The sequence below is a fragment of the Girardinichthys multiradiatus genome, chromosome 6 (assembly GCF_021462225.1).
Source record: "Girardinichthys multiradiatus isolate DD_20200921_A chromosome 6, DD_fGirMul_XY1, whole genome shotgun sequence".
NCBI lineage: Eukaryota > Metazoa > Chordata > Actinopteri > Cyprinodontiformes > Goodeidae > Girardinichthys > Girardinichthys multiradiatus.
In genome coordinates, this window is record NC_061799.1 from 40,422,981 (window position 1) to 40,441,299 (window position 18,319).

General features: G+C 39.5%; 1 protein-coding gene across 3 annotated transcripts; it reads left to right on the plus strand.

Annotated features, from left to right (window-relative positions):
- Positions 1–476: 476 nt before the first annotated feature.
- Positions 477–18,319, plus strand: crema (cAMP responsive element modulator a). Of its 3 annotated transcripts, none has more exons than XM_047369157.1 (8): positions 477–606; positions 7,529–7,642; positions 7,743–7,877; positions 11,325–11,413; positions 11,513–11,655; positions 12,139–12,315; positions 16,362–16,521; positions 16,769–18,319. In XM_047369157.1, exons 2-8 carry the CDS (start codon positions 7,535–7,537, stop codon positions 16,911–16,913), a joined length of 957 nt encoding a protein of 318 aa, XP_047225113.1. In that variant the 5' UTR covers positions 477–606; positions 7,529–7,534; the 3' UTR covers positions 16,914–18,319. The 3 variants fall into 3 exon arrangements, with proteins under 3 accessions (XP_047225113.1, XP_047225114.1, XP_047225116.1); XM_047369158.1 differs by having other exon boundaries at positions 7,746–7,877; XM_047369160.1 differs by lacking the exons at positions 477–606; positions 7,529–7,642; positions 7,743–7,877; ... (1 more) ...; positions 11,513–11,655; positions 12,139–12,315 and adding an exon at positions 13,729–13,919.

Sequence of the window (18,319 nt, forward strand, 5' to 3'; positions counted from 1 at the left end):
GTCTCGATCTAACTATGTTAATATTCTTTAAGCAAGTTTTATCAAGTAATAAAAAAATGTCAGTCAATACAAATTAGAAAGTTCTTCTGAGTTGATAAAAATAATTTTAGTTCACAAAGAACAGCCAGAGCTACTACTAGTAAAATTAATTAAGATAAAAATAAACGATCGTTTATCTCTACAGTTGGATTTTACATGCTCCCGCTTCTCTATGTAAATAATGTGGTTCATCCGACAAAAAGAGGGGTTAAACGTCGAAAAAAAACTAAACCTCTACATTTCATAGAATCAACTTATTCTGCAACATCGTGTAGCGTATACTAGTTACAAATGTTCTCTTTTGTGCCCATTTGCTAGTTTAAAGTCCCCAGAAAACCATTTTGTTACTACGGTTGTTCTGTTTGTTCACCCTTGGCTGACCAGGAAAGAGTAACGGAGTGATTCCTCTCGCTTTCCTAGACGATCTTCGACGTTAAACTGACGTGTCGGCCGACATTTTCGGCACAGCATCATCAGCGCTGACGTGGGAGCTACGTGAGCGAGGCGAGGCGCAGGCCGTCCACCCATACTGTCATTAGTGACGAGTCAGACTACGTAAAAACTTCGGTAAGTCGCCGCAAAGCTGTCACTTTCTTTTTTGGGACTCAGCGCCGAGCCGGTGGAAAGTGTGCAAACGCATCCTCGGAGCGCATTTTTTCCTTAATTAAAAGTTTTTTTTGTTGTTGTCAGTTGACAGCAGAACGACATAGCGGGGAAAAAAAATGTTCGCCAACGGCTCGGCTGTCAGTTTTTACAGCACTGCGTCAAGTTCGACGGTGTACCTTAGATTTGGGAGGATGAGTGAAGTAGTCTTCTTCAAAATAAAACTGTACTGAAGCAAAACATCCCGGTGACGTCAGTTATTTTAACCTAATGTTCTGAGAAAAAAAACACTTTCTTAGTTTTAAAAAAACCCCTCGCACAAAATACACGAAGAAAACCTAAATTACACCGAAAAAGTTAACATGAAATCAATTTCTTTTTTTGAAGATTCTAAATTTTATTTCTGAAAATGGACGTTAAGGTTGTGTCCAATCCGTAAGTAAGACGTTTAGGTTTTCATGTTCATTGACAGTCATACTATTTACTCAAGACGTGGTTATGTATATAAAACATATAGAAAAACATTACACGGATCTCTAAAAGTGTGGCTAAATGTATTACATGAACTCACAAGTTACTTAATTTATTGTACATTTAATGTCTAAATGCTTGTATGAGGAATAACTTGACATTGTATGTTTGGGACCAGTCTGCTTCGAACAAGAGTTCTGTTTTTACCCGTCAGGAGCACATTGCTAAAATCTACATATGGGTCTTATTAGGGTAGGAAAAGTTGAAAAATGGGACCAAGAAAGGCTTGTCCAGAGGATACATATGATGTACAGTTTCATTCAGGATTATGCTGGATAAAAAGAGGGGCCCACGTGGGTCCCAGATATGTTGTGCAGTTTGTTAATTCATGAAAATGTAGTCATGTATGTAGAAAGTATAAACCTTACATAAATTCTATGGTTGTAGCTTGAGGTGAATAAAGTTTTTACAAAAAGTATAGTTTATCTAATTTAATGCCCAAATTGTTGCATGCCTGAATTAGGTTTTACTTGACATTGACATGGATTGTTTGATGGGGACCAGTTGGGATCAGTAGGGGTTCTGTGGCTGCTCAGGACAGACCCTGATAGAAAAACTGTGTGCGTATTTGAAAAAAAAAAAAAAAAAGCAGTTTCATGGAAATCCTCAATCTTATCGTTGTTGTTCATCAGTTTTTAACCTGTAAATATATTCTAACAGAACTGCCCCAATTTCACCTGCTTATGGTACCCATATGGGTGGAGAAAAGGCTAAAAAATGGGTCCAAGATGGAATTGTCCATACATAAAACCGTATTGTTTAACCACAAGCAAAAAATATTAGCATATTGTGATAAAGTTCATTATTTTCCATAATGTCATGATGAAAATTTAACATTCATATATTTTAGATTCATTGCACACTAACTGAAATATTTCAGGTCTTTTATTGTCTTAATACGGATGATTTTGGCATACAGCTCATGAAAACCCAAAATTCCTATCTCACAAAATTAGCATATCATTAAAAGGGTCTCTAAACGAGCTATGAACCTAATCATCTGAATCAACGAGTTAACTTTAAACACCTGCAAAAGATTCCTGAGGCCTTTAAAACTCCCAGCCTGGTTCATCACTCAAAACCCCAATCATGGGTAAGACTGCCGACCTGACTGCTGTCCAGAAGGCCACTATTGACACCCTCAAGCAAGAGGGTAAGACACAGAAAGACATTTCTGAACAAATAGGCTGTTCCCAGAGTGCTGTATCAAGGCACCTCAGTGGGAAGTCTGTGGGAAGGAAAAAGTGTGGCAGAAAACGCTGCACAACGAGAAGAGGTGACCGGACCCTGAGGAAGATTGTGGAGAAGGGCCGATTCCAGACCTTGGGGGACCTGCGGAAGCAGTGGACTGAGTCTGGAGTAGAAACATCCAGAGCCACCGTGCACAGGCGTGTGCAGGAAATGGGCTACAGGTGCCGCATTCCCCAGGTCAAGCCACTTTTGAACCAGAAACAGCAGCAGAAGCGCCTGACCTGGGCTACAGAGAAGCAGCACTGGACTGTTGCTCAGTGGTCCAAAGTACTTTTTTCGGATGAAAGCAAATTCTGCATGTCATTCGGAAATCAAGGTGCCAGAGTCTGGAGGAAGACTGGGGAGAAGGAAATGCCAAAATGCCAGAAGTCCAGTGTCAAGTACCCACAGTCAGTGATGGTCTGGGGTGCCGTGTCAGCTGCTGGTGTTGGTCCACTGTGTTTTATCAAGGGCAGGGTCAATTCAGCTAGCTATCAGGAGATTTTGGAGCACTTCATGCTTCCATCTGCTGAAAAGCTTTATGGAGATGAAGATTTCATTTTTCACCTCCACGCCACGCCGCATTGAAGCAGTCATTTCTGCAAAAGGATTCCCGACCAAGTATTGAGTGCATAACTGTACATGATTATTTGAAGGTTGACGTTTTTTGTATTAAAAACACTTTTCTTTTATTGGTCGGATGAAATATGCTAATTTTGTGAGATAGGAATTTTGGGTTTTCATGAGCTGTATGCCAAAATCATCCGTATTAAGACAATAAAACACCTGAAATATTTCAGTTAGTGTGCAATGAATCTAAAATATATGAATGTTAAATTTTCATCATTACATTATGGAAAATAATGAACTTTATCACAATATGCTAATATTTTGAGAAGGACCTGTATATCCATGTGGATTGTATTTAAACAACCATAGCGAGTTTCATATAAAAACAACATTTTGAGTCCAGGCCCATTTGGTCCCCATCCAGCCTGAGAAACATCCACATTGGGCACACCTGCACATGTTGGCTGGGTATAAAAATATGATAAAATCTTGCATGAGCTGTATCTATTCCATATTTTATTTTTAAAACCAAATAAACAAAAAACACACTTCATATTCATACATCATCATGCTTTTACCCAAGGCAATGTTGTTTAGAAAATATACACCAACTTTATATTAAACTCTTAAATTATTGCTTCAGGTGAATACATTTATTGTGGAAACTCACTTTAATGGCTAAAGGGCTATAGGCCTGTTTGAGGAACAAGTTGAAAGTGGCACTGATTGTCTGCTGGGGACCAGTCTTTGTCAAATAAAGGTTCTGAAATTATGCAGGATATTAAAGGAAAACTGTGTAAATATTACAAATATATTGCAGTTCTTGGCTGCTTATTTTCACCTTTTAAACTTAGCTGTTCATCTGTATTTAACCCTTAAATGACAGTTTTCAGGTGAAGTGAACCATGTTGTTATTTTGCTTTGCAACTACTTAGCCAACATGCACATGAGATCCATAGGGTCGGAAAAAGATGGCCCAAGTCTGCAGGAAAATGGCCCTATCTTTTTAGCTTAGAGGTCTGATGAAGGACTACTCTGGGTCAGAAGTGATGAACATATCGGTCCTAGATGTGTTTTGCAAGTTGAACTGGTTTCTCAGTATCCATTTGAGAATTTGTTTCAGTTTCTGTCCTGAGGTGTGAAAACATAATCCACAATTCAGTTTGCCAGTTCCACCTGGGTGTTGCCACACATAATAAGCATGTTATGCAATTCAGAACAAATATTATATACACATATACAGGGGTTGGACAATGAAACTGAAACACCTGTCATTTTAGTGTGGGAGGTTTCATGGGTAAATTGGACCAGCCTGGTAGCCAGTCTTCATTGATTGCACATTGCATCAGTAAGAGCAGAGTGTGAAGGTTCAATTAGCAGGGTAAGAGCACAGTTTTGCTCAAAATATTGAAATGCACACAACATTATGGGTGACATACCAGATTTTAAAAAAAGACAAATTGTTGGTGCACGTCTTGCTGGCGCATCTGTGACCAAGACAGCAAGTCTTTATAATGTATCAAGAGCCACGGTATCCAGGGTAATGTCAGCATACCACCAAGAAGGACGAACCACATCCAACAGGATCAACTGTGGACGCAAGAGGAAGCTGTCTGAAAAGGATGTTCGGGTGCTAACCCGGATTGTATCCAAAAAACATAAAACCACGGCTGCCCAAATCAGGCAGAATTAAATGTGCACCTCAACTCTCCTGTTTCCACCAGAACTGTCCGTTGGGAGCTCCACAGGGTCAATATACACGGCCGGGCTGCTATAGCCAAACCTTTGGTCACTCATGCCAATGCCAAACGTTGGTTTCAATGGTGCAAGGAGCGCAAATCTTGGGCTGTGGACAATGTGAAACATGTATTGTTCTCTGATGAGTCCACCTTTACTGTTTTCCCCACATCTGGGAGAGTTACGGTGTGGAGAAGCCCCAAAGAAGCGTACCACCCAGACTGTTGCATGCCCAGAGTGAAGCATGGGGGTGGATCAGTGATGGTTTGGGCTGCCATATCATGGCATTCCCTTGGCCCAATACTTGTGCTAGATGGGCGCGTCACTGCCAAGGACTACCGAACCATTCTTGAGGACCATGTGCATCCAATGGTTCAAACATTGCATCCTGAAGGCGGTGCCGTGTATCAGGATGACAATGGACCAATACACACAGCAAGACTGGTGAAAGATTGGTTTGATGAACATGAAAGTGAAGTTGAACATCTCCCATGGCCTGCACAGTCACCAGATCTAAATATTATTTAACCACTTTGGGGTGTTTTGGAGGAGCGAGTCAGGAAACGTTTTCCTCCACCAGTATCACGTAGTGACCTGGCCACTATCCTGCAAGAAGAATGGCTTAAAATCCCTCTGACCACTGTGCAGAACTTGTATATGTCATTCCCAAGATGAATTGCTGCATTGGTCGCAAAAGGAGGCCCTACACCATACTAATAAATTATTGTGGTCTAAAACCAGGTGTTTCAGTTTCATTGTCCAACCACTGTATATACAGGCTGAGCAAACGGCTGGTTTCATCAAAGATTTTAAATCACATTAATTTATGTACTGGAATCTGACGAGAGTTTGTTTGTCTTATAAATGATTTTAGATTCGCAGAGTGAAAATTAGCATTTGGTTATCTCTGCTACTCTTTCTTTCATTAAGAGTGAATTTAAATGTATTAAAGTGCACAATCAGAATTCTGTTGTTGAGTGAAAATGTCAGTAACACTCCTCACCTTACATTGTAACATAAGAAAGATTTTAGGGTAAGCTTGAGATTAAAGAAAAAGTAAAGAAAAGCCAATTTAGAGGGGCTGGATTCTTCCCATGTACAGGTCCTTCTCAAAATATTAGCATATTGTGATAAAGTTAATTATTTTCCATAATGTCATGATGAAAATTTAACATTCATATATTTTAGATTCATTGCACACTAACTGAAATATTTCAGGTCTTTTATTGTCTTAATACGGATGATTTTGGCATACAGCTCATGAAAACCCAAAATTCCTATCTCACAAAATTAGCATATTTCATCCAACCAATAAAAGAAAAGTGTTTTTAATATAAAAATCGTCAACCTTCAAATAATCATGTACAGTTATGCACTCAATACTTGGTCGGGAATCCTTTGGCAGAAATGACTGCTTCAATGCGGCGTGGCATGGAGGCAATCAGCCTGTGGCACTGCTGAGGTCTTATGGAGGCCCAGGATGCTTCGATAGCGGCCTTTAGCTCATCCAGAGTGTTGGGTCTTGAGTCTCTCAACGTTCTCTTCACAATATCCCACAGATTCTCTATGGGGTTCAGGTCAGGAGAGTTGGCAGGCCAATTGAGCACAGTGATACCATGGTCAGTAAACCATTTACCAGTGGTTTTGGCACTGTGAGCAGGTGCCAGGTCGTGCTGAAAAATGAAATCTTCATCTCCATAAAGCTTTTCAGCAGATGGAAGCATGAAGTGCTCCAAAATCTCCTGATAGCTAGCTGTATTGACCCTGCCCTTGATAAAACACAGTGGACCAACACCAGCAGCTGACACGGCACCCCAGACCATCACTGACTGTGGGTACTTGACACTGGACTTCTGGCATTTTGGCATTTCCTTCTCCCCAGTCTTCCTCCAGACTCTGGCACCTTGATTTCCGAATGACATGCAGAATTTGCTTTCATCCGAAAAAAGTACTTTGGACCACTGAGCAACAGTCCAGTGCTGCTTCTCTGTAGCCCAGGTCAGGCGCTTCTGCCGCTGTTTCTGGTTCAAAAGTGGCTTGACCTGGGGAATGCGGCACCTGTAGCCCATTTCCTGCACACGCCTGTGCACGGTGGCTCTGGATGTTTCTACTCCAGACTCAGTCCACTGCTTCCACAGGTCCCCCAAGGTCTGGAATCGGCCCTTCTCCACAATCTTCCTCAGGGTCCGGTCACCTCTTCTCGTTGTGCAGCGTTTTCTGCCACACTTTTTCCTTCCTAAAGACTTCCCACTGAGGTGCCTTGATACAGCACTCTGGGAACAGCCTATTCGTTCAGAAATTTCTTTCTGTGTCTTACCCTCTTGCTTGAGGGTGTCAATAGTGGCCTTCTGGACAGCAGTCAGGTCGGCAGTCTTACCCATGATTGGGGTTTTGAGTGATGAACCAGGCTGGGAGTTTTAAAGGCCTCAGGAATCTTTTGCAGGTGTTTAGAGTTAACTCGTTGATTCAGATGATTAGGTTCATAGCTCGTTTAGAGACCCTTTTAATGATATGCTAATTTTGTGAGATAGGAATTTTGGGTTTTCATGAGCTGTATGCCAAAATCATCCGTATTAAGACAATAAAAGACCTGAAATATTTCAGTTAGTGTGCAATGAATCTAAAATATATGAATGTTAAATTTTCATCATGACATTATGGAAAATAATGAACTTTATCACAATATGCTAATATTTTGAGAAGGACCTGTATACAAAGGTTTTTACAATAAATGAATTGCATAGAAGACCGTTCACACTGTCTGATATTGGTTGGTGTCAGTCTCTGTTGCTGTGTTAATAATTGTGCGTATGCCTAGGTGACCATGGATACGTCGGTGTCGTCTCAGCTGGATAGCTGTTTAAATGATTCAGTGACAGATGGAGAGAAGGACCATGGAGAAGCCAACTCGTCTCCTGCAGCCTCCAAACAGGTACAGTTATGCTTTTGTGAAACATTAGGCTGTTTAAGCTTGTTGCTTATTGGGTATTACATCAGTGTATATCTATACAACGATACTGATTTTTTACCAGCAGGTTTTGTTGCAAACAGAGTCTGAAGTAACTGTCGTCCAGCTGCCTGACGGTCAGACAACATCGGTGCAGGGAGTCATCCAAGCCCCACAGACCACCTCTGTTATCCAGTCACCACAAGTCCAGACCACTCAGGTGGGAGCACAAACCTCCCTGCATACAAGTACCAGGTCATGGTAGCTGAGACCAAGTCAGGTGCCTAAGGGCCCAGGCTGTGTCCTTTGAAACATGTCCATCTCTACCTTTCTCAGGAAGTCTAAAGCCAAGCAAACCCAAGTCGGTACAAGTTCTGATTGTCTGATTTTAACTAAAGTGTCCATTGTTTTCAATCACATAATTACATCCAAATTACACCTTATAATCCTAAAGCTTAGTTTCCAGTTGTGCTTAACTTATTAAAAACATCCCATTTTTAGACACAGAACCAAGATTTAACAAATAATAAGAAAAACCTAAATGTAACCACTTTAGTGGCACAAAATATCCAATATTATTTATCTGCCAATGGTAACAGTTATAGGAACTTTGAAGATTGTTGGGTCATATTTAGGTAAAATAAAAGAAATACAATTGCATTCAAATAAGTAGAGATCATTTTAAGTGTAATCAGTGAAGATCATTTTGCAAAAGGTTACAAGATCATCTGTAGAAACTCAACTAATCCACAGTCAGGTCAAGAGTCATAAACGAAGAGAATGTTGCTGTCCTCCATCAGCGGTGAGTAAACCCATTACATCCAATGGAAAACATAGAATTTCACTTTCCATGCTTAATTAAAGCGGCTGTGCTTAAAGAGTTAGTTTATAGTTTTGTTAGTTTTCTTTTTTTTTTTTGATGTGAGGTTCTATAAAGTTATTGTCGCTAATATTTCCCTTACCTGTAGTAAAAAGATGTCATTTTACTGTAAACATCATGAAATTAGGTGCATCCTCACAGGCTAACAAGCTAATCTGTGTTTATCTTAATAAATTGGAAAATAGCTACAAGCCTAAACTTTTCCATACATAGTCAGAGAAATAATGACAAGTAGAAAAGTACCTCATGCTGTAGTTTTAAGTATGACGGAGAGTCAGGGATGCTGTGGGACAGTTTCTCTTCCAATGACCTGTTCAGGGCATCACAAATCCTTTGAACTACCAGGACATTTTAAACATAAAATCTGCTGGCCTCTCCAAGAAAACTAAGAAAAGGATGGTCATTGGGTATTTGAACCGGATAATGATCCAAAACATGTGGCCACATTGACACAGAAGTGGTTCACTGGGAGCAAAATCAGCCTCCTTCCATGGCCATCTCAGTCCTCTGACCTAATTCCAACAGAGAAGGTCCAGGATCTAGAATGATCTTAACACGGTGCTAGAAGGAATGGTTACAGATCCTCCTCTCTCTGCCCCGTCATTTTAAAATGTTGTAGGATGTGACTATAGCAGAATTGTTCATATTTGTAAAAGGAGGTTGTGCAAAGTCTCAATAGTAGGACCGATAGTGGTAGTTTCATGGTTTGGGCTTTTTTCTGCTGAGTAATAACCTTTAAAGAATCCCATCTTTCATAAACCCATAACTCAAAATCTCTAAATTAAAATAATATATTTTTTTTCTGTGAACAAAATCAGTTGTGTATTAAACTTTTGTAAAGTTTATACAATCCTGAAATTGCTTAGTATATTAGAGCAGCTTCGAAATAAAAGTCTGAATGAAACTCCTAGACTTTACCTTTATTGCATTATGTCACATTTATGTCCATATAAGCAGATCTAAAGCTTGATTTCACAATGTAAACATGCAGTAATAATACCTGACCCCGTAAAACTATGTACGATAATGTGCTGGTTGTAGTGTAAGTACGTGTGTTTGTGAATGAACAGTAGCTGCTGTGTGTAGACGAGGGAAAGCATCTGTTAAAAGGGTTAAAGTGAAAAGCGGGAACTGAGGTTTCACACTTCTGAATCTAACCTTCATTTTCAGGAGGTGTCCTGTTTGTGTTACTACACTGCAGAAATGACAACAAACCTAGAAAACATTCTAGCACTATGAAAAAAAAAAAGAGTTTGGAGAAGGGAAATGAAACGATTATTAACAGGAAGCAGCATCAGCACATCTGCAACAGTAGTTGCAAAACGGCGACAAATTGTCATTTCATAAGAACGTGTTTTTATGAGTAAACGGGCTTGCAGAAAGATGAAATCTTTGAACTGCACTGTGGAGCTGCACTGATAAACACCTCAAAGCGGTTTTGCCGTTTGATGTCAGGTACTCTTTACTTCATATCAGCCAGTTTATCTGTGATAAGTGTGGTTTGTGTGTCCTAATTCAAAGACATTCAAATTTACCCTTCTTAGAACCTAAAATCAGATACCTAAAATGGATTAAAACAGCATGCAGAAGCAGAATCATTTCTTTGTTTTAGGATCATAACATCTATTATTGTACACCATTATCAAAAAAGAAATTGTTGCAAAACCTGCGTTTAACTTGGCACATTAGTGTGGTACCAATATTCTTCTCTAATGATACCAAAACAACCTTTATGTCGGTAACAGACAACTATTACTCTTCAGTCTGAGTCATAAAAGCCCACAGAGTGATGACAGCCCCAGATCTACTGTATATTTAATTTTAATCCAATAATACACTTTAAAGGCTAGACACTTACAAGTATGAGCTTTTATTTAGAGAGCCACGCACAAATGATTATACAGTCTCTGTTGAGACTTGTAATGGGTTGAAAAGATTAAATCCTAAAATTATATCCAGCTCAAATTTGCCATTTGACGTCATGCTCGTTGTTTTAAGCGTCCACCACAAAATGATTTGTGCAAAGAGACAAACACACCCCTCCTTCGAAGTAATAATAATAAACATGCGAGATGTTTGTCTCACCACTTTTATAATTGCTGGCTACAGGACTGGCACGAAAAAAAACCAGCATTGTTTTTTATTGATGTGTGATGTGGGAGGAAAATGAAATGTTAGTTTGCTAAGAAGAACAGGAAAGAATTTCAGTCTCTAGATGTGCAAAGCTGGTAGAGGCATACACAACATGTGCAGCTGTAATTGCACTAAAACTGCACATCACTGTGAGCAAACCGTGAGTAAAAGTGGTGGCAGGATCATGCTGTGGGGATGCTTTTCTTCTCCAAGGTCAAGGAACCTGCTCAGTTGATGGGAAGATGGATGGAGGTAAATATGAAACCATCCTGGTAGAAAACCCGTTAAAGGTTTCAGAACATTTGAGACCCTAAACGTGCAGTCCGAGCAATAATGAAATGGTGTAGATCAAAGCATGTTTATGAGTTAGAATGGCCCATTCAAAGTCCAAATGGGATTGAAATCAATCATTTTTGACAAGACTAGAGAATTATTCCTAAAATCTAACTACAAAGATTCTTTAAAGTATGGACTCAGTGGGGCTAAATACAAACCCGTTCCACTTTACTTTCCAGTTTGAAATTATGCACTACTTTGTCTCTATCAAATAAAATGAATTTAAATACTATAAAATTCTGTTTGTAATGTGGGAAAATGGGAATAAACACAAGAAATATGAATCCAGAGTATAGTAAATGCTGCCTGTTTGTCCAGATTGCTACAGTGGCTAAGCTGGAGGATGATGGCTCGGTTATGGACACGCAGAAGAGACGGGAGCTCCTCTCCAGGCGTCCGTCGTATCGGTGAGAACATGTCAGCAGAAAGCGAGAGGAAGTCTAACGGCCTGTGCTGTCTGTGTAAAGTCTGATAAGAGTCTATGTTTGGAATATGTTTTCATCCAGAAAAATCTTAAATGAGCTGTCGTTGGATTCACCGGCAGTTCCTAAAATCGAAGAGGAAAAGGCAGAGGATGACGCGCCGCTCTCAAGCAGCCCCACAGAATCAGTTCCCAACTCAATCTACCAAACCAGCTCAGGACAATATAGTCAGTACACACAGAAATACTTCACTCAAAACAGATATTAATTTTTACTCGGTTCAAAAGACTGGTGATGCTGTTTTTCAGTTAATTAAAACAAAATACATTTTAGTCCATAAAATTAAACATACAGGCTGAAATATATACACAGGCCCCCAATAATAATAATAATTTGATAAATGCCCCCCAGGAAGCATTTTATAGGCACTGGCAAGCCTGCAAAAAGCATGTTAAAAAGCAACAACTTGCTAAAGGAAAATGAACCATGTATTCATGGGGCTGTATCTATTTATCTAAGCCTTTATGTATAACTTCGACCCTACAACAATTCTTGTTTTCATAATCATCAAAGCTATTACTTGTATAGGTGTTAAACTAAAAAGAAATTGTTGAAATGCATCACCAATACTTTAATACAAAACTTTAATATTGCTTTCATAGTCATACTAGACTTCAGCCTGGTTAAAACTAAACTCTGACCTCACACAGTTGCCGTCGCTCAGGGCAGAGCCATCCCTCTGACCAGGCCTGCAGTTGACGCTTTTCAGGGAGCCCAGACCGTGACGGTGACAGGCTCTCCCTCCCCACAGACTGGAGCTGCCGTCCTGCAGGCTGCAGACTCAGCACACCAGTTCTTCATCCAGGGAGGACAGGTGCTCATCCAAGGTGGGTTCAGCCAAGGGTGTAGAATCTTGTAGCCCAAACATCATGATTAAAATTCATAGTATTTTGTCCAGGAGGAAGCAGACTGCACACTAACATAGATAGTTTGCTAAACAAACATTTTCATGTTCCACAAACTAGTTCTGACAAACTCTTTAAGTGAATTGTTTTAAGAACTACTTTGCACATGTGAAAATGTGGTACACGATGGGGCTGCACAGTGGCGCACCGTTGCCAAGAAGGTCCCGTTGCCAGGGGCTTTTTTTATGTGGTATTTGCATGTTCTTCGAAGTCTACGAGCAGGTTTTCTCTATACTTCGGTTACCTTCCACATTTCAGAACTATGCATGGTAGGTTACTTGGTCTCACGTGCCTGTGTGTGTATGTGTGTGTGTGTGTGTGTGTGTGTGTCCAGGCCTCTGGGCTAATGGCTGCTGGAGATAGGCAGAAGTCCCTACCCACCCACCCTCCTGCCATGTGGCACAAAAAGAGCCCTTCCAGCCTTTTATTAAAGTTTTTTAAAGATATGTATCACATGTCCCCCAACCCCTCTCTACCGACCCACATAAAGTATTTGCATTGTGCTTAAGGTATATGAAGTCTTATACAAAGTCTGTCAGATGTTTGCCAACTTGTTGTCTTGTCACAACACCCAAAAGTGTCTAAATTTCAACCGTTTCATCCACTTCATCCACAGTAAGATGAAAGGAGTATTATTATTAGATCAATAGCGTCCAACTAACTAAAACATACTGGAGGCTGTATATGTACTTATTGTATTTAAACGTATATCTATAATTTTCACCCATGTATGCGTTGCAGAAAATTCACAGTAAATTCAAACGTTTGCACCCAGTTCTTTTTTTTTAAAAGTAACCCTATTTTTAAGTTGTATAATATTTAAACACCCTGGAAAACCAATATGCCCACGATGAGTGTTTGCAAACTTTCTCTACCTTCTCTGTTTTTTTTTTATCAGTACCAGAAACTTGATCTTTTCTAGAAAATATTGTCCTTTAGAGTGAACTGTTATTCTGTGAGATTCAGCTTGTGGATATAATCTCAAACAAATGATGTCAAAGCTCAATTATCTTTCCTCTTCTTGTTTTTACCTCCGTCCAACATACACAAGCACAGAATAACTGCTCAACTGTATGCATGGCAGCCACTTGGGACATAATATCCTCTTGTTTGTTGAGCGTCTCTGTAGTTGCGTCACTAGTTCTAAAAATACACCCTCCTCCTCCTTCTCTGCCTGGCTCACATTGTGTTTCTCTGCCTCTCCGTCTGATCCGCACGGGGCGGAGAGAGGGGAGGAACCAACTCAATAATCCAGGGTGTTTCACTGACTTCAGCGGGCACCAGTGATGTCACAGTGATGTCAATGCCTGTAATTGTAATCGGGCTGCCAAGTTGGAGTAGGAGCACTCTGAAACAGGGAGAGCAGAAAGAAAACAAGGAGTAAAGAAGGAGCTTAAGATAAAAAAGAGAACAAATAGGTAGAAGAGGATTTTTAGAAAATTCTTTGCTAAGGTTTTTTTCCCCTGCCGTGGTGCTGGATTATTGGAAACAAGAGATGGCTGTTACGGGAGATGAGACTGAGTCAGGTAGAGTTTCCTCAATTATTTTTACACCTATATAGAGTGTTAACTATTAGTTATTGGTTCTATTTTCTAAAGTAGAAATGATGTACTGTATAGGTGTAAATTCACATGAATCCATTTGGATGAGCTGAGAAATAGATTCGGATATTGTTTGGATATTGTTTATGCTTTTTGGAAGTAAGGAAGAAATAAGAGGTAGTTAAGAGTTGTACCTGACAAGTCTGCAAGCGTTTGGTTTGAATGCGTGGAGCTGCTATTTCTCAGGCAAACACACACAGATCTTCTTAAGTGGTTGTCAGCCAAGCAGGCTGGCAGGGAGGGGAGAGGTAAGGGAGCAGAGCGGGTGGGAGGACGGAGAAGGGGGGTGAGATAGATGTTGCTTTGACGTCACTGTGTTTCCTGGAACATGAGAGAGAGAATGCAAAACGTGCGAGAGAGACGCACACACTGACGTCAGTTCAGCCCGAGTCACTGCGTTATCACAACCCAAGAGAAAAGAGTGAAACGCTCATTGTGTGTGTGCACCTGTTGTGTCTCTTTCTGAATGAGTGTCAGGTGTGTGTGTGTGTGTGTGTGTGTTTAGACAATGTGCGCAGAACACTGAAATTTACTGGGTACAAGGAGAAAAAGAGAAGCAGAAACGGTGCAAAGCAGCAAGCAGCACAGTTACTTGTTGAGTCACTTGTGACTCAACTCAAGAAAAACATGAAACCACAGAGAGCTGCTGTTCCCCCACATTATCACTTTACTTTCTTTAAAAAATGGCAACATTCTTGCAGTTCTCAGCAGCCAACAGCAGTTTGATAAACATGTCACCTCCCACATAGAAGTGCCTATTCCTCCTCACTGATAACGTTTAGCTTTATTGAACCACTGTGTTTAACACTTTTTAACATGACGGAAATTTATTCCCGATATTTGTTTGGTTTTGGTCATATAAATATTCCTATACATTAAAATCTGTCCGGCTTTGGAAAGAGGTGGACATTAACTATAAATGCATTTTCAAAAAGGTACTGGGATTCTCATAGTTTACTGTATTTACACAAAAAACTTTACATAATCTAATTGTATTTTTATTCAAAACAGAGAAGCAATATATAATATATAATAATAACACTTATTATTACTGTTATATTCATGTTATCTATAACCATTACTTATGCTGCTAAAGATAGGAAAACACTGAGAATAACCATGACCTAAATGTTTTCTGATGTTAGTAGTTTTTAAACATACGAGCAGAATATTCTAACTTTTAGTCACTGTTTGCTTGAGAAAATAACAGTTGGCCTATATCTGATTTCAATTGCTAAATTGATATTCCCCTTTTTACTGCAACTGCTTTGCATTAATAAGAATGATGGGTGGCGCTCCTTTACTTTTCACACCATGTCTTTCCATGTTTTTCACAACTGGAAATATTCCCTAACAGCTTGAATGTGTCCTTCTGGAAAGCTTACCGTCTTCCTTTCAGCCAGTTGACTGGCAGTGTGCAGCAACAGGTAAGGGTGGGGAAAAGCTGCACTTCGACATGTTATTTTGCCTCTCATTGAAATGACTTTAAACCATAGGAACAGTATGGTGAACATTTATGAAGTTTGGAATCCATAACCGTTTAAACCTTTGAATGCGTTGTTACCTGAAACTGACCCACTGACGTTTTCTTTCTGTCCGACAAACTGAATCAAAGACTAAAAGATTATATGATTTTCTCTGGAAAAACAACATTGTTGTTTTAAAATTGATCATATTCTAGTTAAATCCTTTTAGGATCTGCCGAGTTTGCTGTAAAAACTAACGTTGCTGTGGTAAAAGCAGCTCTCAGTGGAAAGAATAAATAGATTTATATCAAGAGTGAAAACTATAGACATACCTACTTAATCAGCCTATTTTGCAGAAGTGTGGCTGATGTCAACTGTACAAAAAATGTTGAAAATCAGTCTAATTAATCAACCGATCAATCTGTCTATTCCTACTACAAAGCAATTTAAAGCTCTACACAGGTTTAAATGTAAAAAGCATCATCGATAATAGTTAAACAATACCATAAATAGATAACCTAAATGAAATCAAGTAGAAACTTTATGATATATACACATATGCATTTCTGTTAGGATGCATTTGGAGGCAAAACCACAAATAGTAATTAGTATTGCTTTTTTCTTACCATCCAGACCTGCGACTTCCAGTGGCTATGGCTGTTTAATCTTTGAACGTCAGTCACCGATTAAGTCATTTATGAGCAGAAAATGAGTAAACACATGAAATTACCTTTGGCAGCTGTCTTGCTGTTTATAGATAAGGAAAAGGAGGCCATATAAAAAATACAAGCTGCAAAAATTGCAATCCATGACATTTATATTTCATGCAATTCATGTGAAACAAGGCTGTAAAAAGTTTGCATAGTAGTGAAGTAATGCATATTTTCCTGTTTTCCCACAGCTGCCACAGGAGACATCCCCGCCTACCAGCTGCGTTCGCCCAACTCGGGCCTGGCTCAGAGCATAGTGATGGCAGCGTCTCCGAGCAGCATGCAGAGACCCTCGTCACAGCACGCTGAGGAGGTCACCCGCAAGAGGGAGGTCAGGCTGATGAAAAACAGGTAGGAAAACAGCAGGAAAAGGTGGGAATGGAGCAGAAGGGTCATTAGGGGAAATTATTTGTAAGATTTTGACACCTGCAAAATGTTTGTCCATTTAATAATTGATGAGCATTTTTTGCAGGAAAACATTCTTGACGATTGATGAAATAAGCTGCTTTAAACTAGTTTTCAGTTAGTTTAAGCATCTAATCTAAATTACTATTTCCTCTGGGCACTAAAGATGGGATTTTCCCCTCTTTCTTTGCAGGGAGGCAGCACGTGAGTGCCGCAGGAAAAAGAAAGAGTATGTCAAATGTCTGGAAAACCGTGTAGCCGTGCTGGAAAACCAAAACAAGACACTGATCGAAGAGCTGAAAGCACTGAAGGACATTTACTGCCACAAAGCTGAGTAGCAGCAGTTGCTGGTCCTCTGAAGACAGCCCAGACTGCTGCAACATATCGAAAAAAAGACTCAAGAACAAAAAATAAACTGCTTTAATCGTTTTTGTTTCTTTGCTCACTGAGGCCTGACGTATGCCAAAATTACAAAGTGTTGTGGAGATTTCAGACAGCTCGAGCTTGCCAGTTTTGCTCTTGTTCTTAACCTGTGCTCATTGCATGTAAAGACTCTTGAGTGTTGTAAACTCTGCGCTTGCTGTCGCTGTTGTGCACGGGGCAAGGCCAGCCAATGAGAGCCAGTTGAAGGACTGGAAACAGGAAGAGGAGATGCAGATGTTTCCTGGAAATCTACTGAGAATTTTTACCAAAAGAAGAAAACAGCTGGAAGTGATGGAGGTGGGGAGGGTCAGCCAGGTCTCACAACCAGCCCCCTTTTTTTTGTTTAACCCCAGTCAGATGTGCAGGAGGCACCACAAGATCCACCAGCAGCTGCAACTCAAAGCGTGTTAACCTGAAGATGTCATGTGTGCAATTAACGCTTCTGTTCTTGGTTGGTTTTGGTTCCCATTATTGGAAAAAAGCACAATTAGGGAGATGTGATGTCACCAATTTCATTGTTTCCATCTTACAAAATGTTTCTTTAACAAAATTTAAATTAAAATAAAAGAGAATTTGTATGTTTTTTTTTTAAACAAGAAGACAACATTTGAATGTAAACCTTTTAGTAAAAAATGATTTATTTTTCTCTACTAAGGTGAATCGTGTGTAAGATGGTCCAAAGTAACACCATGTTAAATATCAGATTCTAAAATGAATATACGTTCTGTGAGACATAAGTTACCTGTAAAGAGAAATCTCAACAGTAACGGTTTAGTTTTAAACAAGCACCATGTTTCTGAAATCCTAAATTAAGGAAGAAAACTGTATTTGTTTGTGGTCTAATTATTGAAAATACTCTGTTTAAAGGGTGATGCCAGTTTTTTTGTAAAGATGCTTTATTTTAAAATGCAGCTTTTTCTTGTTAATTCTGCTGACAGTTAATAACAACTTAGGTTCTCTGTCCTTCTTGATGTTGTTGAGTTTGTTCTAGTAATTACCAATTTGATTAAGTTGTTTTAATTTCTATTAATTATGCTGAAAGTTGTCATTTTGGCTGCTGAGGCTCTTCTGCTAACAGTAGTATTTACTGTTTAACTCCTTAACATCTGAATATTTCACATCAGATTTGTGATAAAGTTTGTACTTTCAGAGGAGTCTCCATTCAGTTTAACTCTGATATAAAGTAAAGTGCATTTTGTTTTGCACTTAGTTTATTTTGGTTTAAATAACTCCATCCTCTTTATGTTCTCTTCTCTTAGTGTATTTTTGTGTTTGAATTGTACAACTGTTTTTGTTTATCTAATAAAATTGTTAAATCTGA

Bases quoted from the DNA above. Each gene is read 5' to 3' on its own strand.
- crema (XM_047369157.1), top strand. From the start codon at position 7,535: ATGGATACGTCGGTGTCGTCTCAGCTGGATAGCTGTTTAAATGATTCA. The intron at 7,878-11,324 runs GTGGGAGCACAA...CTGTTTGTCCAG, and splicing joins CACAAGTCCAGACCACTCAG to ATTGCTACAGTGGCTAAGCT. The intron at 11,414-11,512 runs GTGAGAACATGT...GTTTTCATCCAG, and splicing joins TCCAGGCGTCCGTCGTATCG to AAAAATCTTAAATGAGCTGT.